This window comes from Oncorhynchus tshawytscha, linkage group LG15, assembly GCF_018296145.1.
Source record: "Oncorhynchus tshawytscha isolate Ot180627B linkage group LG15, Otsh_v2.0, whole genome shotgun sequence".
In the NCBI taxonomy this organism is placed as follows: domain Eukaryota; kingdom Metazoa; phylum Chordata; class Actinopteri; order Salmoniformes; family Salmonidae; genus Oncorhynchus; species Oncorhynchus tshawytscha.
In genome coordinates, this window is record NC_056443.1 from 7,046,881 (window position 1) to 7,073,537 (window position 26,657).

At 47.7% G+C, this 26,657-nt stretch overlaps 1 protein-coding gene across 5 annotated transcripts in view; it reads right to left on the bottom strand.

The window, feature by feature from the left end:
* The window catches only part of LOC112214302 (signal peptide, CUB and EGF-like domain-containing protein 1), a 136,774-nt gene that overhangs the window by 23,211 nt on the left and 86,906 nt on the right, over positions 1-26,657 (bottom strand). For 2 of the 5 annotated variants that reach the window (XM_042298030.1, XM_042298029.1), the window contains exons 6-9: positions 26,405-26,521; positions 24,726-24,779; positions 20,079-20,168; positions 13,267-13,383 (exon numbers count right to left, since the gene is read on the bottom strand). In XM_042298030.1, the coding sequence (XP_042153964.1) occupies positions 13,267-13,383; positions 20,079-20,168; positions 24,726-24,779; positions 26,405-26,521 (378 nt within the window). The remainder of the gene's footprint in view (positions 1-13,266; positions 13,384-20,078; positions 20,169-24,725; positions 24,780-26,404; positions 26,522-26,657) is intronic. The other 3 variants (XM_042298032.1, XM_042298033.1, XM_042298031.1) reach the window with 2 other exon arrangements.

The window sequence follows — 26,657 nt, forward strand, 5'->3', positions numbered from 1 at the left end:
TAGGCCGGGGAACAAGAATTTGCTGTTAACTGACTTTAAGGGGATTGTCCTACATCTGGCTTTCCTCAGACTCTGGAGGTAAGGACGCTCATCTCAGTACTGGCTCACGGCTGACCCTCTGAACAGACGACCTCATTGAAAGTTGTGCTCTCAAGCAATGACCTCATCAAAAGCTGAGTTCTCAAGCAATGACCTCATCAAAAGCTGAGCTCTCAAGCAATGACCTCATCAAAAGCTGCTGCTCTCAAGCAATGACCTCATCAAAAGCTGTGCTCTCAAGCAATGACCTCATCAAAAGCTGAGCTCTCAAGCAATGACCTCATCAAAAGCTGAACTCTCAACACTGACAGATTCACTTGCTTTCTTTCTCTCCACTCCTCCATCATCATTTGCTTTTTGATGATTGCTTTCTTAGAGAGAAGACCTCTTTCTGTTCTGTCCTCTCTGCTCCCCCTTTCTATCTCCTCCACTTTCTGATCATTTCTTCCTCTTGTCTCTCTTTTAAATCAATCATGGCTATTTCCCAGTTCCGTTTCCTTGGCATGCCGACAGCAGATCATCTCTATAGAAAGGATGGTTACCTTTCTCCCTAGAGGGGATATTCTCTCTCTCTCACACATTCTCTCTCTCTTTCTCTCCCTCTCTCTACATTCTTAGAAAAAAAGGTGCTATCTACAACCGAGGGTTCTACATGGAACCCAAAAGGGTTCTACCTGGAACCAAAAAGGATTATCCTAAGGGGACAGCCAAAGAACCCTTTTGGAACCCTTTTTTCTAAGAGTGTACCCCCTCTCTCGCTCCACATCTCTCTCACACACACACACACACGCACACACACACCTCCCCCGCCGTCCCTCAGATGCCAATTGCCCACCATCCCAGACAAGTCTACAGAAGGTATAACAATATCTCCCCCAACCTACCCAGCCCAAACTTCCCCAACACAGACAAAGATCCCTAATTATTCAGTAAGTCTGGCAGCCATAACCACTGGCATAGCATAGCATAGCCACCACATTTCCCCACACTTAATGGCCACTCTGTGGAAGCCTGAGCCCAATAATGTCCTATATAATTACCTGTAATAGCCCTTAAATAAGCTTCAATCTTAAATAAAAACATTAAGCATCCACACATCTTGAAATTATAAAACACTGTGTGTGTGAGAGAGAAATTGTGTGTGTAAACGAGAGAGGGAGTGTGTATGTCTGTGTGTGTGAGAGAGAGAGAAAGAGAGAAAGAAAGAGAGAGAGAGAGAGAGAGAGAGAGAGAGGAGAAATATGTGCGTCAACAGCAACCTTGGGAAAATCCTCTGCATTATCATTAACAGCAGACTCGTACATTTCCTCAATGAAAACTATGTACTGAGCAAATGTCAAATTGGCTTTTTACCAAATTACTGTACAACAGACCATGTATTCACCCTGCACACCCTAATTGACAACCAAACAAACCAAAACAAAGGCAAAGTCTTCTCATGCTTTGTTGATTTCAAAAAAGCATTTGACTCAATTTGGCATGAGGGTCTGCTATACAAATTGATGGAAAGTGGTTGTTGGGGGTAAAACATATGACATTATAAAATCCATGTACACAAACAACAAGTGTGCGGTTAAAATTGGCAAAAAAACACACATTTCTTCCCACAGGGCTGTGGGGTGAGACAGGGATGCAGGTTAAGCCCCACCCTCTTCAACATATATATCAACGAATTGGCGCAGGCACTAGAAAAGTCTGCAGCACCCGGCCTCATCCTACCAGAATCTGAAGTCAAATGTGTACTGTTTGCTGATGATCTGGTGCTTCTGTCCCCAACCAAGGAGGGCCTACAGCAGCACCTATATATTCTGCACAGATTCTACCAGGCCTGGGCCCTGACAGTAAATCTCAGTAAGACCAAAATAATGGTGTTCCAAAAAAGGTCCAGTCTCCAGGACCATAAGTACAAATTCCATCTAGACACGGTTGCCCTAGAGCACAAAATAAACTATACATACCTCGGCCTAAACATCAGCGCCACAGGTAACTTCCACAAAGCTGTGAACGATCTGAGAGACAAGGCAAGAACGGCATTCTATGCCATCAAAAGGAACATCAAATTCAACATACCAATTAGGATCTTGCTAAAAATACTTGAATCAGTCATAGAGCCCATTGCCCTTTATGGTTGTGAGGTCTGGGGTCCCCTCACCAACCAAGATTTCACAAAATGGGACAAACACCAAATTGAGACTCTGCATGCAGAATTCTGCAAAAATATCCTCCGTGTACAGCGTAGAAAACCAAATAATGCATGCAGAGCAGAATTAGGCCGATACCCACTAATTATCAAAATCCAGAAAAGAGCCATTAAATACTACAACCACCGAAAAGGAAGCGATTCTCAAACCTTCCATAACAAAGCCATCACCTACAGAGAAATGAACCTGGAGAAGAGTCCCCTAAGCAAGCTGGTCCTGGGGCTCTGTTCACAAACACACCCCACAGAGCCCCAGGACAGCAACACAATTAGACCCAACCAAATCATGAGAAAACAAAAAGATAATTACTTGACACATTGGAAAGAATTAACAAAAAAACAGAGCAAAGTAGAAGTGGGAAGTGAGACAGGGGAGTGGGAAGGAGACAGGGGAGTGGGAAGTAAGACAGTGGAGTGGGAAGTGAGACAGGGAGTGGGAAGTGAGACAGAGGAGTGGGAAGTGAGACAGGGGTGTGGGAAGTGAGACAGGGGAGTATGAAGTGAGACAGGGGAGTCGGAAGTGAGACAGGGGAGTGGGAAGGAGACAGGGGAGTGGGAAGGAGACAGGGGAGTGGGAAGGAGACAGGGGAGTGGGAAGTGAGACAGGGGAGTGGGAAGGAGACAGGGGAGTGGGAAGTGAGACAGGGAGTGGGAAGTGAGACAGGGAGTGGGAAGTGAGACAGGGAGTGGGAAGTGAGACAGGGGAGTGGGACAGAGAGGAAGAGATAGAGTAGTCGGGTGAAGAGTCAATAAGATGCTGGGAGAGCAGTATCCATCTTTATCTGTCCACTTCAATGGAGGGAGAGGGAGACAGAGAGAGACCACCTAAAAGGAAGAGATTCCCAAAGCCATCACCTACAGAAAGATGAACCTGGAGAAGAGTCACCTAAGCAAGCTGGTCCTGGGGCTCTGTTCACAAACATGCCCCACAAACCCCAGGACAGCAACACAATTAGACCCAACCAAATCTTGAGAAAACAAAAATATAATTACTTGACACATTGGAAAGAATTAACAACAAAAAAACAAAGCAAACTAGAATGCTATTTGGCCCTAAACAGAGAGTACACAGTGGCAGAATACCTGACCACTGTGACTGACCCTAAACAGAGAGTACACAGTGGCAGAATACCTGACTACTGTGACTGACCCTAAACAGAGAGTACATGTCACGTTCTGACCTTTATTTCCTTTGTTTTGTATTTATTTAGTATGGTCAGGGCGTGAGTTGGGTGGGCAGTCTATGTTTGTTCTATGTTTTGGGGCATTTCTATGTTTCGGCCTAGTATGGTTCTCAATCAGAGGCAGGTGTCATTAGTTGTCTCTGATTGAGAATCATACTTAGGTAGCCTGGGTTGCACTGTTTGTTTGTGGGTGATTGTCTATGTTGTAGCTTCACGGTCGTCATTTGTTTATTGTTTTGTATGCAGTGTCAGTACTTTCTTTATTAAAGATTTACCATGGACACTTACCACGCCGCATATTGGTCTTCTGATCCGTTTCGCCTCTCCTCTTCGGAAGAAGAGGAGGAAATCCGTGACAGAATCACCCACCCAACTCGGACCAAGCGGCGTGGTAAACAGCAGCGACGACAGCAGCAGCAGCAGCAACAACAGCTGCCAGCATCACAGGACTACACAACTTGGGAGGAGATAGACAGGTGGGCGGTCGACCCAGGGAGAGTGCCGGAACCCGCCTGGGATTCAATGGAGCAGTGCAAGGAGGGTTACAGGAGGATGAGGTTGGCGAAGCCAGCACGGCAGTGCGACAGGTACGAGAGGCAGCCCCAAATTTTTTTTTTGGGGGCAGACGAGGTGTGGTACTAAGCCAGGTAGCAGACCTGAGCTCACTCCTCGTGCTTATGATAAGCAGCGCATTACTGGTCAGGCACCGTGTTATGCGGTTAAGCGCACGGTGTCGCCAGTGCGTGCCCATAGCCCGGTGCGCTATAGGGCAGCCCCGAAAGTGCCATGCGAGTGTGGGCATTGAGCCAGGGCGTATGGTGCCTGCTCAGCGGGTCTGGTCGCCGGTACGCAGTTTTGGTCCAGGTTATCCTGCGCCGGCTCTGCGTGCTGTGTCTCCGGGCGCTGGGAGGGTGCAGTGCGTCCTCTGCCTGCACTCCGCTCGTGCCGGGCAAATGTGGGAGTGGAGCCTAAGGGAGAGGTGCGTGTAGTAAGCACTAGATCTCCCGTGCTTACCCACAGCCCGGTTCAACCTGTGCCTGCACTCTGGAGGGTCCGGGCTAGAGTAGTTGTCCAGCCTGGGGAAGTGGTGCCAAGGTTGTGCACCAGAGCTCCAGTGCTCCCCCCACAGCCCGGTCCTTCAGGTGCCTCCTAACACCAAGCCTCCTGAGGGTCTCCCCAGCCTGGTGGTTCCTGTGGCAGCCCCACGCACCAGGCTGTCTCTCTGTCTCCTCCCTGCAGGTGGTCCTGTCTGTCCGGCGCCGCTGCCGGAGCCTCCCGCCTGTCCGGCGCCGCTGCCGCTGCCGGAGCCTCCCGCCTGTCCGGAGCCTCCCGCCTGTCCGGCGCTGCTGCCGGAGCCTCCCGCCTGTCCGGAGCCTCCCGCCTGTCCGGCGCTGCTGCCGGAGTCTCCCGCCTGTCCGGCGCCGCTGCCGGAGTCTGAGGCGCCAGAGCCCGTCAGCCCAGAAGAGCCCCTCTGTCCAGAGGTTCTGCCCTCTGTCCAGAGCTTCTGCCCCTCTGTCCAGAGCTTCTGCCCCTCTGTCCAGAGCTTCTGCCCCTCTGTCCAGAGCTTCTGCCCCTCTGTCCAGAGCTTCTGCCCCTCTGTCCAGTGGGGTCATTGAGAGGGGTGGCCATGGTGAGAAAGCCACGGAGGCGGACAATAAGGCGGACTAAGACAATGGTGAAGTGGGGTCCGCGTCCTGCGCCAGAGCCGCCACCGCGGACAGACGCCCACCCAGACCCTCCCCTATAGGTCAAGGTTTTGCGGCCGGAGTCCACACCTTTGGGGGGGGGTACTGTCACGTTCTGACCTTTATTTCCTTTGTTTTGTATTTATTTAGTATGGTCAGGGCGTGAGTTGGGTGGGCAGTCTGTTTGTTTTTCTATGTTTTGGGGCATTTCTGCCTAGTATGGTTCTCAATCAGAGGCAGGTGTCATTAGTTGTCTCTGATTGAGAATCATACTTAGGTAGCCTGGGTTGCACTGTTTGTTTGTGGGTGATTGTCTATGTTGTAGCTTCACGGTCGTCATTTGTTTATTGTTTTGTATGCAGTGTCAGTACTTTCTTTATTAAAGATTTACCATGGACACTTACCACGCCGCATATTGGTCTTCTGATCCGTTTCGCCTCTCCTCTTCGGAAGAAGAGGAGGAAACCGTGACAGTACACAGTGGCAGAATACCTGACTACTGTGAATGACCCAAACTTAAGAAAGCTTTGACTATGTACAGACTCAGTGAGCATAGCCTTGCTGTTGAGAAAGACTGCCATTGCTCCCAAGAGAAGATAGGCTATGTGCTCACTGCCCACAAAATTAGGTGGAAACTGAGCTGTAATTCCTAACCTCCTCCCCAATATATGGCCATATTAGAGACACATATTTCTCTCAGATTACACAGATCCACAAAGAATACAAAACAAACCCAATTTAAAAAACTCCCATATCTACTGGGTGAAATCCCACAGTGTGCCACCACAGTAGTAAGATGTGTGACCTGTTGCCACAAGAAAAGGGCAACCAGTGAAGAACAAACCCCATTGTAAGTACAATATTTATTTATTTTCCATATTTATATATTTTTTTACTATTTGCACATCGTTACAACACTATATATAGATATAATATGACATTTGAAATTACTTTATTATTTTGGAACTTCTGTGAGTGTAATTTTGACTGTTTTTTAAATTATTGTTAATTTCACTTTTGTTTATAATCTACTTCACTTGCTTTGGCAATGTTAACATGTGTTTCCCATACCAATAAAGCCCTAGAATTGAAATTGAATTGAGAGAGCACCTTTGTGATTGCATTGCACACACATCTGGGCTGCCAGGGGCCAGCTGGTAGTTAGGCCTCTATTAACGACGGCATAGCTCATTAAGGCTCTCCTACATATGATGTACCATAATGAGGACCTCGCTCAGGGAGGGGAGAGGTGGTAGGGGAGACCTGGGGAGGGAAAGAGGGATGGAAAGAAAATGAGAGCAACGAACGGAGCGGAGAAGGAATGGGGATGTCTTTATGTTCCAACCTTCTCAGTCACTCACTCTCTCACTCATTCAATCTTCCACTCTCTATGTCCACTGCTCTATCTCTCACTCTCCCCTTATCTCTTGTATCTTCCTCTCATTTTAGATATCTCTTTTTGTTCCCATCTCCATCTCTCTTCCGTTCTCAATCATTTGAATCTCTCTAAGTGTATGGGTGTGAGAACAGGGGTGTCATCTGTCAACGCATACACACACACACGCACGCACACACACAGACAGACAAACAGCCACACCCATCTTCCATCAATCTCCCATCCCTGTTTGACATTTACCACCGGTTCGATCGATACCCTGCTTCATCTGCGATCAATAGGTCCATTCTGAGCCCTGCTGCTCCCTGAAGATAACCAGCCAATAGCAGCTCATTACCATCTTCGTACAGCCATCTGCCTGAATGGCTTGTTGACTGACTGGCTGGTTGACTGTCTACTGGCTGGCTGACTGGCTAACTGTCTACTGGCTGGCTGATTGGCCGGCTGGCTTACTGGCTGACTGGATGTATGACTGACTGACTGACTGACTGGCTGGTTGGTTGGCTGGCTGACTGGGTACTGACAATCTACTGGATGACTGGCTGGCTACTGTCTAACTGACTGACTGTCTACTGGCTGACTTTCTACTGGCTGATTGTCTACTGTCTGACTGTCTACTGGCTGACTGACTGGCTTATTGTCTACTGGCTGGCTGACTAACTGGCTAACTGACTGGTTAACTGACTGACTGGTTAACTGACTGACTGGCTAACTGTCTGACTGACTGGCTGAATGACTGACTGACTGGCTGGCTGGGCACACTGCTGCTGCTGGGAAGGCTGAGGGCCAAATGGGAAGGACTAACATCCACCTGGGCTAAGAGAAACAAACGCACTGGCTTACTGCTCCTTGCTCCTCTTAGGATAGGAGGTTGTGGGCCCAAGGCAGCACTAGGATCTGTGTTTACAGTGAGAAATCCAACACTATATGAGATATGAGAACAGAACACAGTGTTACTGCTAAGTTCATTTTTTATATAACCTTTATTTACTGCTAAGTTATTGCTAAGTTAACCTGAGCCCTGAGCGGATGCAGAGGAAAAGCCTTGTGACGGTGGTTTAGGGTTCAACAGACGATTAGGATCGATTGAAATGAACAACAGTGTAGGATAAATAATCGACCGGTAATGAGAATATGGCTGAACGTTGACCTCTGGCCCTTGACCTCAATACATTAAGTAGAACAGAGGGATCAACTGGAAGGTCATTGTTGCATAAGATGCTTGTGAGTCGATAAAAGTCCTCTCAAAAGACAAAGATAGGAGATAGAGAACGGAAAGAGGGAGAGGCAGCAAACAAGACAGGAAGAAAGAAAGGAAGAAAGAAAGAGAAGAAGAAAGAACATTTGTATTGTAACATAAACTGCAGTCATCAGGGATAAAAACCATTGGAGAGAGAGAGTGAGAGTGAGATGAGGAATGTGGAAGCTCTTTGGCTGCTGCTGCAGGCTTATCTCTGAGCGCTCGGGTAGCCTTGGTACGCACCCCGGGAAAACTGTGTAGTTTTACAAAATATTTACAGTAAAATGCAATTCATTTGAGGAAACCTGAACCTGTCCAAATAATTTTGGGGACGGGAGAAGAGGGATCTACATAAAAAGCAGAGTTTACCTCAGTGTGACCACCTCAGGCTGCTAATGTGGGAGACGACGGGCGGCCCGGGCCAGAGCCGGCCGGGTTATTTATCAGAGGACTTAAACAGCCCACTCTGTTTGCTTTGTCCCTAAAGACTCTCCTCCGTCTAATAACAGAGGCTCTATGGGCCACATCTGGGCCAAGAGCAACTCCTGTAAAGAGCAACACAACAGTAAAATAAAACAGCAGGCAGGGCCGACGCCGGCCTGACGGAGGGAGAGACGGAACGGTTGAGGGCCGGAGCTGGGCCAGAGTCATGTAAGGTGATGGAGATAGGAGTGTTATTGTGGAGATTACTGGGCCTGACATGTTAATACCGTGGGCTGCTTTCTGGAGGCTTTCTGTCTGGACGAGTGGGGGTTTATGGGGAAGCGACTCCAGTAGCTTCCAGTCTCTTTGACTGGATTACAGGATGTGTGTGTGTTCAGGCGTTCGCTGGTACTGGGGAGTGGAATGCAGGCCAGTGAAGACATGTCCATACACACACTGTACAACTGAGCAGCTCAGTCTCCCTGCACCAACCACACACACTCACTCACTCACACACAATGAAAATGTGTAAACACACACACACACACACACACAAACACACGCACACACAACTCACCCACCCCCCGACATGCACCTTCTAATCAAACATCTGGAAACTGTTCACAAAATCACTTTTCTTCTCCCTCCCTCTCTCCTTCCGCCTCTCCCTCTCTTCCCTCCGTCTCTCCCTCCGTCCGCAGGAGAGCCCTGTGATAAAAACGCCTCCTTCCATTGGCGCGTCTGTCATCGCGGAGCGAGGGAACCGTCTCGTCTGTCAGCGCAGATGAAAGGCTGTTTATCAGACGCCTGGGATTTAAACATGCCCTAAATAGTTTATATTGAAATGATTATGTTAGGGGGGGGGGGTGGACAGAGCAGAGAGACAGAGGGCTCTGCCTACAGTACCTCACAGCATGACATTTACCTAACTACTAACCCCACAAAACCACAAACTGCTGTCTACAATACTCTATCTACATTAACAGCACATCACTACCCACTATCTCTATGCTATAAAACACCTCTACCCCCTGGGCCTATCTGCAAATTACAACACACCACTGGCACAACCCAATATGCTATAACACATGACAAAGGAGCAGAACTACGGGAAAAGGCAGCTGAACAGGCCCCCATTAACATCGACGGGACTGTCGTGGAGCGGGTCGAGAGTTTCCTTAGTGAAGAGGGCACGACAAAAACTTTTTCCCCCTCAGGAGACTGAAAAGATTTGGAATGGGTCCCCAGATCCTCAAAATGTTCTACAGCTGCACCATCGAGAGCATCCTGACCAGTTGCATCACCGCCTGGTATGGCAACTGCTCAGCATCTGACCGTAAGGCGCTACAGAGGGTAGTGGGGACGGCCCAGTACATCACTGGGGCTAAGCTCCCTGCCATCCAGGACCTATATAATAGGTGGTGTCAGAGGAAAGCCCATAGAAGAGCCCAGTCACCCAAGTAACCCACTGTTTTATCTGCTACTGCACGACAAGCGGTACCGGAGCATCAAGTCTAGGACCAAAAGGCTCCTCAACAGCTTCTACCCCCAAGCCATTAGACTGCTGAACAATTCATAAAAATTGTCACCAGACAATTTACATTGACCCCCCTCTTGTATACTGCTGCTACTTGCTGTTTGTTTGTTACCTATGCATAGTCACTTTGCCCCCACCTACATGTACAGATTACCTCAACTAGCCTGTACCCCTGCACACTGACTGGGTACTGGTGCCCCCTGTAAATATAGCCTCGTTATTCTTATTGTGTTACTTTTAATTATTACTTTTTATTTTAGTCCACTTGGTAAATATTTTTTTTTCTTCTTGAACTGCACTGTTGGTTAAGGGCTTGTAAGTAAGCATTTCACGGTAAAGTCTACACTTGTTGTATTTTGCGCATGTGGGAAAATAAGTTTGATTTGATATGATTCATTACACAGTAGAGCACAGTCACACACTACACTCCTTATGGGTCAGCTCAGCTGTGATATCGGCTAGCTTAGCCAAGACCCTATCAGCCCATTTCATCTGTCACAGATCAGGAGATCTGTGTGTGCCGTTGCCAAGGTTACAGGAAGCTTTGGTCCATGCAGGGCGCAGCATGGAGACAAGGCCAGGGGAGTTGTACATGTGGCCAAGCCCCAGTGGACATTAGGGAGCATGAGACAGACAGGCAGTCTAAATGGTCTGAATAAAATGTCTTTAATGATCAATAAAACCCCTGGCTGACTGACTGGGCTCAGGGAGAGATGATCTGTCCCGGACAGAGACAGACTGAAGTAATGCTGGCTGGAGACTGGAGAGGAGTTCAGAGTTTATAGTTGAGGTGGGTGAGTCCAGTCAGTTCAGGGTATTAATACCCCACCATGGGAAGACAATGACTTCATGGTATTTTCCTTCCTGATATGCTTGAGTGCCTGTGTATTCAGTGTGGATGTGTGTATTGATTGCGTGCATGCAAATGTGTGTACATGCACCGTGCCTTCATGTGTATGTCTATCATGTAAGTAGGTGGGTGGGTGTGTGTGTGTGTGTGTGTGTGTGTGTGTGTATGTGTTTGCAGTCAGCGGCAGATGGCTCCCTCCATGTTTTCCTGCTCCATCCCTCCACCCTTCATGCCCAGCTGATGGATGGTGATGGGTGATGGATGTGGTGCTGTCTGTGCTGTCTCACAGCTCCAGCTCAGATCAGGTCAAACACTAGTGGATTTATGGAGCCCAGGGGCCTAACTCAGCCACATTATCTGGGCGGTACACAGCCGGACTGCAGCCCTATCCATCTTCTCCACTCAACTGGCACCCGGAAAACACTGGAGAGGCTAACTTTTCATTTTCCTGCACCATAAAAGCTTGGTTGTCCTGTTAAGCGCACAAATCAAAGGCCGAGACAGACGGGAGACAGATGGGAGACAGAAGGGAGACGGACGGGAGACAGGCGGGAGACAGACGGGACACAGACGGGAGACAGACGGGACACAGACGGGAGACAGACGGGACACAGACCGGAGACAGACGGGAGACAGACGGGACACAGACGGGAGACAGACGGGACACGGACGGGACACGGACGGGAGACGGACGGGAGACGGACGGGAGACAGGCGGGAGACAGACGGGACACGGACGGGAGACGGACGGGAGACGGACGGGACACGGACGGGAGACGGACGGGAGACAGACGGGAGACAGACGGAAGACAGACGGGACACAGACGGGAGACAGACGGGACACAGACGGGAGACAGATGGAAGACAGACGGGAGACAGACGGGACACAGACGGGAGACAGACGGGAGACAGACGGGAGTGGAAGTTGTCCACACAAGCTGCTGGGGTTTGAACTTGACATTGGAGCGACAGACAGACTAGATGTTTTCTCACACTGCAACCAACGCAGGGCTGGACCCTTCCAGTCACAGCTGACCTTGTTAGCAGACAATGACGTGGCCATGGAGGATTCTACGATATATCATTATCAACAGGTTTCAATAACCATAATGGTGTGTCTGATATGATGTGTCCAAAAAAACTGAATGAACGATATGCCTCTTCTCTTTGCTGGAGATGACGGATGCTGTTAGGTAGTAATGCTCTCTGTAACCCCCCTCTGTTGTATCTCCCCACTATACAGCTGGGTGGCGCTGTGTCAGTCTGTGTGAGTGTGTGTGTGTGTGTGTGTGTGTATGTGTGTGCGTGTACTATATGTGTGTGAGAGGAAAAGAGAGAGACAGTGCAGCGTGGGCCTCACTGTTCAAACAGCTGAAAGTTTGCCGACGAGTCGTCTGCCTGCCAGCCAGACAGCCCCGGCTCCAGTATTTCACACACTTACATGCCACATTCTCAAACTTCTTGACACGAAATACACACACACACACAGACACTTGGTCACACAGGTACACACACACGCACACGGACACTTGGTCACACAGGTACACACGCACACACACACACTTGGTCACACAGGTACACACACACACACACAGACACTTGGTCACACAGGTACACACACACACACACGACATTGGACATAAAGAGTCGCCGCCATGTAACCTACAAGTCATTGCTATGGCGACTCCTATAGCAATTCCCCTCCTCAAACGTGTCTTGTCACATGTGGGCAGAGTTGGGTTGAGCAGCAAAGTAACAGCACTCCCCACATCCTCAGTGTAGATCTTCAACTATTCTGGTGTGAACCAACTCAACTCAACAGCCCGAGGAAAACTTTTTGTTTTCTCTTCCCCAGTCTCTTCTTCAGATCAGGGCAGATGAAGGAACGGAGATTAGGAGATGAGGAGAGAAAGTAGCCACTATGCTCTTGAGATGCACCCAAGTGTGTCTCATGCAAGCCAGACCACCGTAGCTGTTCCTCAGCCCTATCAATGATCCCTGATACAAATCAACAATACCACTCCACACGAAAGCACTGTATTTTCCATTAGGGTGACCCTGGGGTCAGAAACATCAACCGCCTCCTGTTTGTTTAGGGACAAGCCTCAATCAACTATCCGCTAAAATAATCCATTTCACTGTGTCTATGTGGCAGCCCGGTAGTGCCTTGGCCACTGCCTTTGACGTCACGGGCGGAATTTGGGAAGTGGAAACACTTAGCGGCAATATCAACAACAGCAGCACTGCCAGTGACCGCGCCGGAGACCGGAGCCTCTCTCTGCTCCACGCGAGGAGGCGAAGTGAACTTCGCGACGCAGGGTTGGTTGGTCTTGGCCCAAGATCACTCAGATACCACTCATACCAGCCACAGATACCAGACCCCTGGACCACCACCGCAGAGGATCCTCTCAACTCAGTACCATTCAATACCACATAACTTGCCCATATTGCGTTATAATGGCAAAGTACGGTTGAGTGCTGACACAGAATGTGTCTTCATTCTTAACAGCACTAGCAGTGTGTTTTCAAGATGAAACGAGCACACTAAAGGGTTGGGTGCTATCAAGGCATGAGTTAAAGCCACCAGTCACATGGGAGAGAGAGAGAGAGAGAGAGAGAGAGAGAGAGAGAGAGGGGGAAGTAAAGAAGAAGGGGAGAGCCGTAGGGGACAGTAGGGCCACACGGACACACACACACACACCTATACACTGACCTTTGCAGGTCTTGCCGTCTGGCTGCAGGGTGAATCCCACGGGGCAGCTGCAGCGGACCCCTGTAGCCGTGTCCTTGCACGTCCGGTCACAGCCGCCATTGTTCACCGCACAGGTTTCTGGGTGAAACAAAAATATACAGTGGGAGAAAAGAGAGGAGGGGCGGGGGGGCAGGGGAGGGGTGTTAACCTACTGACTGGCACGCATATCTAAAGAGCAGAACGGAGTCTAAAGAGAGAAACAGTAGACAGCGAAGATATGACGGGTGGGTTGAGAAGAGGCTACATACAATGGGGAAATACACAACAGGGCCACGTTGTGTACTCAGGGCATTTGGCTATTCCATCATACCCATTCAGACTTCATTTCCACGATACTAAGCATGTGTCAAGACATTGTGGTTGTCCATCAGACCAGTGACAGGTTATGAGACGGAACACAGCTGTTACAGACCGACTGTAAACTCAGGATTCTGTTGAACATCATTGATTGGAACACCTGGCAGACCAAATGAGAGAAAGACAGATTTCTACCAAACATACACAAGAGAATAATGGGCAACATATGCTGATAAGGAAAGGAACTCAGTAGCCGAGTTAAGACAGGTGTGCCTTGTTTCCAAAAAAACGTCAACATTTAGTCAAAAACGATACTGAAGGTGAAGTAGAGAAAACACGAGAGTCTATAATATAGTCAGTGGTGGGATCGAGTAGTAGTACTTAGGACCGAATGTGTGTATTTTGACTCCAGGAAAAATGTTCTTGTATGTGGCGAAGATAAGGTTTGCTCTGACTTGTGAATATTGCCTGAGCTAATCCCAAAACAAACAGCACCTAATGGCATCTCCACTTCACCTGCGCAGCCCATTGTTGCTTTAGGAAAGCTGAGCTCACTAATCCCCAATGGGTGTCAGAAACTGCTGAGGACGGTGAAACGGTACACTGCTATTAGAGCGGGGCTCAATAATAGGCTACTATATTTAAAAAAGAAACGTTTCAGATGAACTATTTGGGTCTGGCAGGCTTCTGATATGTCCTGGGAAAGAAACGTACTTTCTAGCTTAGCACAAAGACTGGAAGTCTTTGGGTACAGCTAGTGATAATGCTAGTTAGCATCGGCTCGCAAAACTACCTCTAACTTCCTTCATACTGGACACAGAGGCATAAAAATGGTATCCACGAGTTCAGCCAAAATCCCAAACTCTCCCTTTAAAGGTGACAGAAGACACTGAAATGGCTCTGGCTATTTGGCCATGGACTTGTATGCAAATGAGAGATGGTGCACTTGTCTCTCTGGCACCTATTCCCAGCTCATTAAATGCAAAGAGGTTCTATGCTCGCTTTAAGGGAGGAGGGGAGAAGATAAACACTTTCAGACAGGCTAGCTAACATGCCCGGCTCTAGAGGTCACAGCATTAGCATAATACTGTCAATGACTGCAGTGTCACGGACTGACGGCATCTCATCATCGGGCTGATCCGACATGGCCGTCTGTTTGCAGCAAAAGCAAACGGCAGGTGGGTGCTGTGAGAGCCAGCATGGTCGCCAGTTTTTACCACCACCGGGAACCTGTCAGTGGCAAAATGGCTCTACTTCAATGAGGCTGCTGGTGTGTTTCATAGAACTGCAGATACCTTTTTGGGGTACTTAACCTGATTCCTAGAAAAGGAAAACAGAGGGAATATGGGGAAGGAGAGATACTCTATACTCCTGGTACACTACTAGTCGTCGAACAGCTCATTCCAAAATCATGGTCAATAATATGGGTCAATAATATGGAGTTGGTCCACCCTTGGCTGCTATAACAGCCTCCACTCTTCTGCTTTGCACTAGATGTTGGAACACTGCTGCAGGGACTTGCTTCCATTCAGCCACAAGAACATTAGTGAGGTTGGGCACTGACGTTGGGCGATTAGGCCTGGCTCGCTTTCTGCGTTCCGATTCATCCCAAAGATGATCGATTTCCATTTGTACCTGGCTTTGTGCATGGGGGCATTGTCATGCTGAAACAGGAAAAGGCCTTCCCCAAACTGTTGCCACAAAGTTGGTAGCACAGAATCGTCTAGAATGTCATTGTATACTGTAGCGTTAAGATTTCGCTTCACTGGAACTAAGGGGTCTAGCCCGAACCATGAAAAACAGCCCCAGACCATTATCCTTCCCCCATCAAACTTTACAGTTGGCACTATGCATTGGGACAGGTAGCATTCTCGCGTTTCCAATGCTACAGAGTCTAATGGCGGCTAACTTTATACCACTCCAGCTGATGCTTGGAATTGCGCATAGTGATCTTAGGCTTGTGTTTCTGCTCGGCCATGGAAACCCATTTCATGAAGACTAACAGTTATTGTGCTGATGTTGCTTCCAGAAGCAGTTTGGAACTCGGTAGTGAGTGTTGCAACCGAGGACAGAATAATTGTACACGCTACGTGCTTCAGCACTCGGTGGTCCCGTTCTGTGAGCTTGTGTGGACTACTACTTCGCGGCTGAGCTGTTGTTGCTCCTAGACGTTTCCACTTCACAATAACAGCACTTACAGTGGACCGGGGCGGCTCTAGCAGGACAGAAATTTGACGAACTGACTTGTTGGAAAGGTGGCATCCTATGGTGCCACGTTGAAAGTCACTGAGCTCTTCAGAAAGGCCATTCTACTGTCAATGTTTGTCTATGGAGATTGCATGGCAGTATGCTTGATTATATACACCTGACAGCAATGGGTGTGGCTGAAATAGCTGAATCCACTCATTTGAAGGGGTGTCCACATACTATTGTATATATAGTGTAGCTTGTCTGATGGGTGCTGTAGGGTACGGCAGCGGACCCCTGTAAACTTCCCACTCAGGTGTGTGTGTGTGCATGGGGCTGTTCATGGGTCAGAGTGATTTATACTACTGAAAGCAATGGGCCCTATCATTAGCTTAGCGTGAGTCCTGCTCAGAGCCCCTCTCCTGCTCTGATGAGCCAGGCCCGCCCACCCCCAGGGCAAGAGGCTGCACACAGGAACACAGACCCGCCAAAACACACTCTGATTGATGTACTGGACATGCCCAGCCTACCCCCGAACAGCCCCTCTGAACCCCCTCCCCTCTCCCACCCCTGAATGTTTCTGTCTCGTGCACACTCTATTGCAACGATGCTACAAAGGCTAACACTCTCCTATTCACAGCCATCTTTTCCACTTCCCTGTGTCTCAATTTCATTGGCTCTAGTCAACATGCTGAAGCTGACAGAGGAAGAGGGACAGGGTAATACCTCTTTTTTTTTAGAAAAGGGTAGTGAGGGTTTTGGGGGAGTTTCTGTGGGAGACATTCTGGGGGAGATTGACGGTTGGAGGGATCCGTTCAAGGGAACCAGCTCTCATCTCCGTGGTGACAGATGAAGATTACTCGTCTGTCTTGTTTGTGTGAGCAGCGGGTGCAGGGCCAGTGGTGTGTTGGCTGAGAGCCAGTACAAACCAACAGAGACACCCCTGACTTGCCCACCCCATAACCCCATCATCACGCCCCTCCATCTCACTGTCTCTCTGTCTGTCTCTTTCTCCTCTCATCCATCTCTAAGATGCCTGCCATGCTCACACATGCTCTGGACAGACTCGACTGACCTGCTCTGCTGACGTCAGGAGTGGGGAGATAGACACACACACGTCCCACATACTCTTCACACACACAGACATGCTGACCAGTCAAATCTCCATGCAGTCTCTCGCTCTCTCTCTCTCAGTAAGACATCATCTCTCAGAGAGGACACATGTTCTATTGATTAAGAGGGAGTCATGAGAAAAGAGGAGTGGTTGTGCTTTATTAAGCATCATGCCAAGTCCCATCAACCCTCCACACACATACTGACTGAGCTGTAGGGGCACGATCGTCTTTCAGCAGGGCCTAGCTAACAGGATCCCCCTTCACTGTTGTCATGGGCACCTAATCCAGCTGTCAGCGCTGCCCCCGTCCTGGAATCACGCTATCCACATACACACACACACACACACACACACACACACCCATGTCATCTGTCCTAGGTGAGTGGTTTATTTGGACTCCTCAGCAGCCGAGGTCAGTGTAGCTCCAGCACCTCCCCCCCCTCTCTCTCACACCCAGCCTTTGAAAAGACCTGACTTTTTCTGTGCTTTCACTTTCTTCACTCTTTCCCCTCTCTCTCTCTCTCTCTCTCTCTCCTTCTCTCTCTCTCTCCCTCTCTCTCTCTCCCACTCTCTCTCTCTCTCTCTCTCTCTCTCTCTCTCTCTCTCTCTCTCTCTCTCTCTCTCTATCATGCTTTCCTCCATTGATTTTTCATTATAGCCCAGGTCCAGTTTAATCTGTCTTGATCAATCTGGGCTCCAGTGCTTTGGGACAAGGACTACGGCAGTGTCTGCAGAGAAAATAGCAGCAGCAGAAGTACAGAGAGAGTCCGGAACGCTGTGTGTCAAAGCAGGCAGACAAATGGAGCACGGTGTCAAATCTAACATGCTGCTGCGGGACAGACCAGGCCAGTTCAGGGCTGTTCTGAAGACTTCCATAGTATCCTCCTCTACTATAGCAATACCTACAGTAAGTCTATTCACCCCTGCTAAAGATAATTTGCCTTACATTGGTTTCAATTATAATTTTGACTTGCTTGGAAAGAATGAAGTGAGATTAAACTAGTGAAATTTAGATGACAATGGCAATCAGACCTGTGAAGAAGGAAAAAAATCTGCAACTAAAAAAGTGAGGATAAAAACATCTCAATAACACAGGACATATAGAGCAGGATAAAAACATTGTGAGAGACAGAGATATCCAATGTGAGATGAGGGTTATAGAAAACATGGCGGATACAGTGTTGGAATGAAGGGGAGGAGCATCAACAGTGATGTCATCAGGTATGAAAACAACAGGAACTGAGTCAGGCTGGGGAAAAATTCTTCAACGGAGGAAAGATGAGAAGGATGGAAAAGTGAACATTTAGAGGAGATAGGTGGAGTTGTGTTATCTACAATCAAGACCCCCCCCCCCATTTACTGGCCAAAGTCATCACCTCTTTAAGTAAGATCTGCCTCTGTATGGGAGAAACCTGCAGGCACGAACAAATAACAGTAACAGTATATATACGAGCCCAGGATGTCTGCATGACTGACTGACTTAGGTCTCCATGTTGGTAAACATACAGGCTGTACATTGTACTGGATCCACTTCTGCCTTTGAAAACAAAAGAGTCAAATAAAGCAGACAGAACCATAAGAAACCGAGAGGGAAATGCTGCTCCGAGGCTCCCAGGTTTAAGGAAGTGCAGTTTTAGTTAGGTATTAGTGGGGGTTCACCCGTTTAGTCTGGTTTAGTGGTTAGTCCAGATTAGTTGAGATATTTCCATTCAAGGGAGACATATTGCAACCACACTTTAACAGTCAGGTAGAACTTCACAGGGGTCTCGAGGTCTGAAAGGGGGAAAAGAAGGGTCACAGGGACAGACTATGTACAGAACGGTGTCATCTAGGAGTTGATTGGCATACGTTGTCTGAGATCCATGTTGTTTGTCCCTTCCCATCAACCCCGTGGAGTGATTTCCATTCAACAGTCAGTCACTACTGTTGAAAGGATGCATCTTCCTCCACTGAGTCGGGAAAGGGTTAACTATTCACACTTTTTTATTCAGTTGTGCATTCATTGAAATTTGTTTTATACTAATTGACTGAGTCATCCGTTGCTGAACCTACAGTGTAGATACAGTATCTGGAGCCTGTCTCTCATCGACGGTGCCCAGGGCTGGCTTGAAAGCTCTTTATGCCACGATGTGGCTGTTCGAGTGACAATGCTCACTTGAAAAGCAAGTACTGTAGGCCAAACGAGTGCATACTTGAGGAGTAGGGTGGCAGTCTGAAACGGGAAGATGGCGAGGGGCATATGGTGATAATTAACTGTGAAGGGCCCTCTGAAAGACATCCCTTGAGGAGTAGGGCTTCAGATATGTTGGTACTGCAAGGGTCAGGCTAGGACACATAACTGGCCAAGGGGACTGAGATAGAAATGATGCCATAGGATGGATGGGAAGATAAAGGTCACAAACATTAAAGACGTAGGTGGCTATTCAATCAAAACCGCTATCTGGAAGAAGGCAAGGCAAGCACTGCAGTAGAGTTTATTGAATAAATGAATCCAAAAGACACATTTTTCACCCGGAGACTTCCAGATGGTGGATTTGATTGAATGAAGCCCTATGTCATCCATTATAGGCAAAGGGACTCTGCAGATAGAGACCCTTCAAAGATACTAGCTGAGATGTTCTCCATGGCAATGCCAAAGATATAATGGGATGGATCTGGAACGCCTCCTCGTGTACTGTCCCTCCAAGCCACGAGTATCATCATGGGGAGGGGCAAAGAAGGACTGAGGGTGTTTAAAACCTCACAGGAACATTTTCGCCTTAATAGTGAACAGTGAAACCGTGTCACAATGGTCAAAGTCCCGAGTTCTTCAAGACCTTTTTCATTGTCCATAAACATTCCTTTATGTCTACAGACTCTGCAGTACTTGAGGAGTAGTGCCTGACCACCAGTCTAATCTTTGGAGGGACGTGTAGCTGCCTACAGGAGTAACTGTTAGTTACTCCGGGAACTCTAGAGAACATGTATCTTCTGCCGAGACGGGCGATGGGGAGAGGTGGGAGCAGGGTTGGAGAAGTTTACCAACATACTGGGGACCATGTGGGTGGACATAGAGGGTACCAAGGACTTTCATAAAAATAAAAATACAAAATTGAGAGAGAGAGAGAGAGAGGAAAGGGGAGGATACAAGCACAAGCGCCATGGCAACACATAGAAAGAGGAAGAAAAGAGTTACCCATAAGAAGCCGCCGTTTCACCCGCTTGTCCACATCAGCTATTGACGTGGTATTGAACTCAGAGCTCTCAATTGCAGCCTCATCTCTCTCTAAAACACAAGTGACAAGGGGACAAACAGTGAGCAGTAAGGTTAATTAGAAGCCCAATGTCCACCGCCCGCTGCCGCCCGAGACGTCAAGTCAAGTCAGCCCCTCTTGGCGTTTGAGCAAAACCAAAGCCAAGAAGCAAGAAGCCATGAAAAAGCGCCAAAATCCCTGTTAGAGTGTTAATCCCAAAAACAAATCCAAAAGTCCCAGATAGCAAAAAAAAAAGTTTAAATGAGGGTAAGGGTGGGGGTAGGGGACAAAAATAGAAGTTCAAATAAAAATATAATTTAGCGGGGGTGTGAGGGAGTTGGTTGACGTTGATGTTGTAGCCGTTGCTGTTTCTGTCTTCCATATCAAACGGACACACACACTCAGCAATGATTCCCTCACATCCGAAAAGGAGGAAGAGGGGGAGGAGGAAAGGAAGGAGCAGTAGAGGGAAGGATGAGCAAACATGTCCAAGACAAGCTGCATGAGTGTTGGGCAAGAAGCAGGGGGTTGAGGATGACAACAGAAGAAAGGGAGAGGGTGACGCCAACGGGTAAGAGGCTATGCTAGCCACCAGATCCAACAGACACTACAGAGGGAGGGAGCAACTACAAGGACTTCAGAATGACAACATGAAGGGATGAGAGAGAGAAGAAGAGAGAGGAAATCCAATCCCATCGTGGGCCACAATGGGAGAAGTAAATGGGAGGAGGAATAAATGGGGTTGGGGACTAATGGGGGGGCAATGGAGAGGGCATGCATAGAGGAGAGGAGAAGGAGGTCGTCTGGGGGCAGCGCTGGTTGCCTGTTTGTCTATGGAACACATCACAACTGGCTTTAACAGTCAACGCTGGAAACCATGTTCCCAAGCTGGGGGGGGGGGTGAGAAGGGAGAGGGGAAAGGTCGGGGATGGGGTTACGGTTAAGATGAACATGCAGATATGCAGCTGAGCATACACAGATATGCATGAGCAAACGCTGTGTTAGAGTGGATAGGCTGGGGTGGTGAGGAGCTCTACTGGGCCTTGGGAAGAGAGGGAGTCTTTCACTGGGACGTCAGAGTCATTAGGCTCTGAATGAGCATCTCTCTCTGAAGAACTGAATGGGGGGACAGGCCAGGGCACTGCCACTCAGTACAATGGAACTAGGACTGTCTTTGATGTACAAAGTCCTATGGAGGGGGATTTTGGTGAGGAAGGGGTAACTAAAGCCCCCCTCTCGGTCACCCCTGGCTTGGCCCGTTACTGGTCTTTCTCAGGCGGTTAGTTTGGGAGGGTTTGGTAGACAAAGTGAAGGACTCTCTGAAGCAGTGTTCACGAATGAATGGAGGCTTTCTGTCTCTCAACTAACGGTTTGGTGTGTGTGTGTATGAGTGTGTATGTGCATGTATGTGCGTGTGTGTTTGTGTCTGTCTGTGCGTGTGTATATGGGTGACTGTGCGTGTGTATATGGGTGACTGTGCGTGTGTATATGGGTGACTGTGCGTGTGTATATGGGTGACTGTGCGTGTGTGTATATGGGTGACTGTGCAATTACGTGCTGGTGTATGGATGTGAGTGCTTGTGAGCGTGTGCATGCTTGAGTGCGAGGGTGTGTGCACGTGTGTATGAGCGTGTGAACGTGTGTGTGTGAGTGGGTGGTTGTGTAAGAAAGGGTGAGGAGGAGGAGGAGGAGGAGGAGGAGGAGAAGAGAGGACCCCAGGACTCTCCTAAGGGGCTACAAGGAATCAACAGTTCTAAGGCCAGTTTAGAGGAGGCCTTCTGAGGGGGGTTGTTTAGACTGGAGCAGAACTTACACAGGAAATAATCACTGAAGAGAGGGAGGAATGAATCCATAGCAGTACACTACAGCTAAGAGGAGAACAGTAACGGTAACCAGTAACGATGCACTGTAAGAAAACAGGAGGACAAGAGTTGGTTGCTATTAATGTAACCGCAATTCAAGGAGGGAAAAATGAAAGAAAAAACAAATGTAGAACAGTAGGATCTCCCATGCAGCCGGACAGACAGAAACACAGACAGGCAGAAGGGTTGCGTAGATTAGTGACAGAGGTATGGTGAGGACAGACGGGCGGGCTGACAGACACGGAGAGCGTGTCAGATTGAGAATGCATGCGGCTGGCTGGGATGACGGCATGACGGAGGTGTTATTGAGAAACAGGCAGGGTTACTGGTCCCTGTTTCTACAGGTGGATGAGGGAGGAGGTGCTGATGGGTGGGTGTGGGTGGATGACGTGGGTTTCGGGGGTTGCCACAGCAACAGAATTTAGTTTGCTTGTTGAGGCCGTTGTACTGTACCGTTAGGGGGAGGGGGGCATATTGCAGGTTGGAGGAGGGGGAGTTGTTTGGAGCGATGTTTGTTTTTGGTTTGGGTGGGTAGCTCTATGTAATGTTAGATCAGGCTGCAACTGAGATGTTCACTCTAATCCTGTATCATTGTTTTATTAGATCCCCCCCAGAGTCTTTAATTGAATTCCCTTTTATAATCTTAATTCAGGATTTAACCCTTTTTGAATTGAATTTGAACATGGATGCTCAGACAAGACAGGCAATCAGTAACTATCACCAGAAAGCAGGAGGAGGTAGGTAGGGAGGAAGAGGAGGAGAAGGAGGAGGAAGAGGAGGAGCACCAGAGACAGCACTACACAAAGGTGGGTCAAAGGTGGGCCCAGTGACAGAGCAGTTGGGACACTCAGACCACAGAGGAGCCTTTCCTCTCGCCAGAGAGAAAAAGACACGGGACAGAGGGAGAAGGAGAACAGGGTTTCTCTCTTTCTTTCATTCTTTCAGAGGTTTTCCACTTCTTCCGTGGATGTCGTGGGTCCTCGCATGGCTGGAAAGGAAAAGGTTACGGGCACAAAATGAAGGCAGTTCTGTGAGAACACAGCATTGATGATACTGTATAGTAGAGATCTGTTTGTGGGGAGAGAGAGGGCTTCTCCAGTGTTCTAGTACAGCAGGAATGACAACACACAGAAAAGGGGTTTATTTGTGACATGACAGAAGACCTGTGTGTGCGTGTGTGTGTGTGTGTGTGTGTGTGTGTGTGTGTGTGTGCATGTGTGTGTTTTAATTCCAGTTAGAACAGGGATTGCAGGGATCATCAACTAGATTCAGCCGCAAACTGACTGCAAATTGACCGCAAGAAGCCCAAACATATATAATATTTGACTAAAACAACCATTTCAAACCTTGCTTACATGTGCATCACATCTATTATGGGTGGGAATACTTGAGAACAGATTTGCTAAATTAAAATCAATTCAAGCTGATTTCCTGGTGTTTTTACAGTCTTATGTCCAACAATGGAAAAAACATTTTTTTTTAAATAAATAATAATATATATATTTTTGCTCTGAAAACATTTAGGGCCAAATTAAACCACCCGCAGGACAAATTTGGCCCACGGGCCTTCAGTTGAGGAACCCTGAGGTATTGTGTTCAGTGTCTTGCCTAATCTCAAATGCATCTGAACTTAGTCAACTCCAGAAATGGTTTAACTCCTTCTGGGGGCAAATGTACAGACTTTGACTAACTGGTATAATGTAACACAAGAAAGAGAGTGTGTATCTGCCAATCTGCTTTAGCTTGCCACGGATTTTGCAACTCGGTGGGATAAACCTTGTTTAGGAGCTATGGAGAAACAAGGGAGTCTGTAAATCACTGTCTCGTTACGGACAGACAGACACCGCCAGGCTCCCTTTGGAACACTCCGGGAACGTTCAGGAACGTCTCTGTGCACCAAAACAAAATTGAAGTATTTATTTTTTTAAAGGCAGAAAAAAAATACTATTTGGTACGTCCAAGCCTCCACACTTGCCAAATGTGGGACTGGGGTCCGTTGGAAGGAAAGCAAAGAAAAAAAAACATGAAAAACTCTTTCACTTACCTGGAACCTCTCATTTATCTTCTGCAAATTCCCCCAGAAAAAAAATCATGAACATTTCCTCTCTGTTCGGCTTCGGAGCCACCATAGCCACGGGATACGGGCCACAATGACAGGCGGGCGTAAAAGTTAGCCATTTGGCAAACAGTGGCATGCAGGCCTGGCGTCTCTCGGGCTGGCGATGGGCATGCGTTACACTGACTTGGCTAGTTTTCCCGGCGTAATGAAGATGATGAATGTGTTTTTCAACTTCTGAGACGTCTCAACTATTCATTTTCCAGTTTCCACCACAGCCCTACCTACTGATCAAACCCCCTCTATTCCTTCTTTCACTCCCTGACACGTTAACACACTACTACTACTACTACACTGACTACTCTGTCGGCAGTCAAAATGCATGTTTGTCTGGGAGTGTGTATATTGGTACAGGTGTAATTGTGTGATTAAAAGAGAAAGAGAGAGAGAGAAACAGACAGAGAGAGCGACACATAAAGGAAAGAGACACTGAATGATCATACAACTCCCCTCTACGACATTTCAAATCAGCTATTTTCAACATGCACTGGAAGCCAGGTTTTTTGAGTACACATTTAGATGGGGAGAAATCTTTACTCCCGCTTCTCCCCATGCCACGATCTCCAAAAACAGGGTGAGCAGTCTTCAGGCCCCAGACAGGAAATAATCACCATCGTCATCATGAAACTCCGGGCGACATTTTCGGGGTGCAACAGAGCACAGATCTGTGTAAAAATACTGTAAAACTCATCATAATCTGTCAGCGGGATTACAGATCTTTGAAGAAAAATTTATAATTGAATCACACTGCCAGATTATAATGAGGTTTACGGTATTTTCACACAGATTTGTGCTCTTTTGCACGGCGAAAATGTCGCCCTCCATCTCTATTCAATTACTCACAGCCTCAAGTTACTCACATCACTTTGTGTATATTTGCAAGAAAAAAATAAACATTTGAGAATGCACTTTAAGGTTGGTCGATTATCTAGAAAATGTAAATATGTTACTGCGCTCTCTCTAACGCTCTCTCACTCATCCTGTCCATCTCTCTCTCTCTCTCTCTCTCTCTCTCTCTCTCTCTTTCTGAATGTATCAGGGGTTCAATCTCTCCCCCTCTGTCTTTTGTTGTAAGTGTATAAATAAGATGAGGCCGGGGTAGGGAGAGAGGGCTCAGGGGTGAAGTTAACTCATCCCAAAGCCCTTCTCACCAGTTTCTCTCACACATCTATAACATCTACTGCAAAACAGATGAGAAATAATAGAGCTTTAACAGTAATATGTACTCTAATGTGCACTGAGTAACAGTACCAGTCAAAAGTTTGGACACATCTACTTATTCCAGGGTTTTTCTTTATTTTTACTATTTTCGTTTTGTAGAATAATAGTGAAGACATCAAAACTATGAAATAACACATATGGAATCATGTAGTAACCAAAACAGTGTAAACAAATCTAAATAGATTTTAGATTCTTCAAAATAGCCACCCTTTGCCTTGATGACAGCTTTGTACAATCTTGGCATTCTCTCAACCAGCTTCATGAGGAATGCTTTTCCAACAGTCTTGAAGGAGTTCCCACATATACTGAGTACTTTTTGGCTGCTTTTCCTTCACTCTGCGGTCCAACTCATCCCAAACCATCTCAATTGGGTTGAGGTCAGGTGATTGTGGAGGCCAGGTCATCTGATGCACCACTCCATCACTCTCCTTCTTGGTCAAATAGCCCTTACACAGCCTGGAGGTGTGTTTGGGTTATTGTCCTGTTGAAAAACAAATGATCGTCCCACTAAGCGCAAACCAGATGGGATGGCGTATCTCTGCAGAATGCTGTGGTTGCCATGCTGGTTAAGTGTGCCTTGAATTCTAAATAAATCACTGACATTGACACCAGCAAAGCACCCCCACACCATCACACCTACTCCTCCATGCTTCACGGTGAGAACCACACATGCGGAGATCATCTGTTCACCTACTCTGCGTCTCACAAAGACATGGCGGTTGGAACCATTCACATTTGGACTCATCAGACCAAAGGACAAATATACACCGGTCTAATGTCCATTGCTCCTGTTTCTTGGCCCCAGTGTCCAAACTTTTGACTGGTACTGTGTATGATTTGAGAGTATTGAGGAAGTTGATTGCTTGAACAAAAGTGTATGATGTGTGTGTCAATTTAGAGTCTACACTGTTTTGTAAGGTATATAAATTGTGGGGAATGTGTGTGCCTCTCTCGCTCTCTTTGTGTGTGTGTGTTAAATAAGTGAGTGGGTGTGCCTGTATGTGTGTGTGTGTGTGTGTTTGTGGCAGAAATGATTCAAAGAGATGAAGTACAGTCTGTTGTCACTCACCGATGCAGGTCTTGCTGTCTGAGTGCAGGGCGTACTTCTGGTGACAGCCACAAACCGGCCCCACATCCGTATCGTCACACATGTGCTGGCAGCCTCCGTTCCCATAGTTACACGTCACTGGCAACATACAAGGATTGTAAGGGAGCGGTATAGCCCCCCCCACACACACACACACCCTGACTATACACTCAAATACCTTACACCAAAAAGAGAAATCTGTTTTTAAGTGCTTGGACAGACATTAATTCACTGT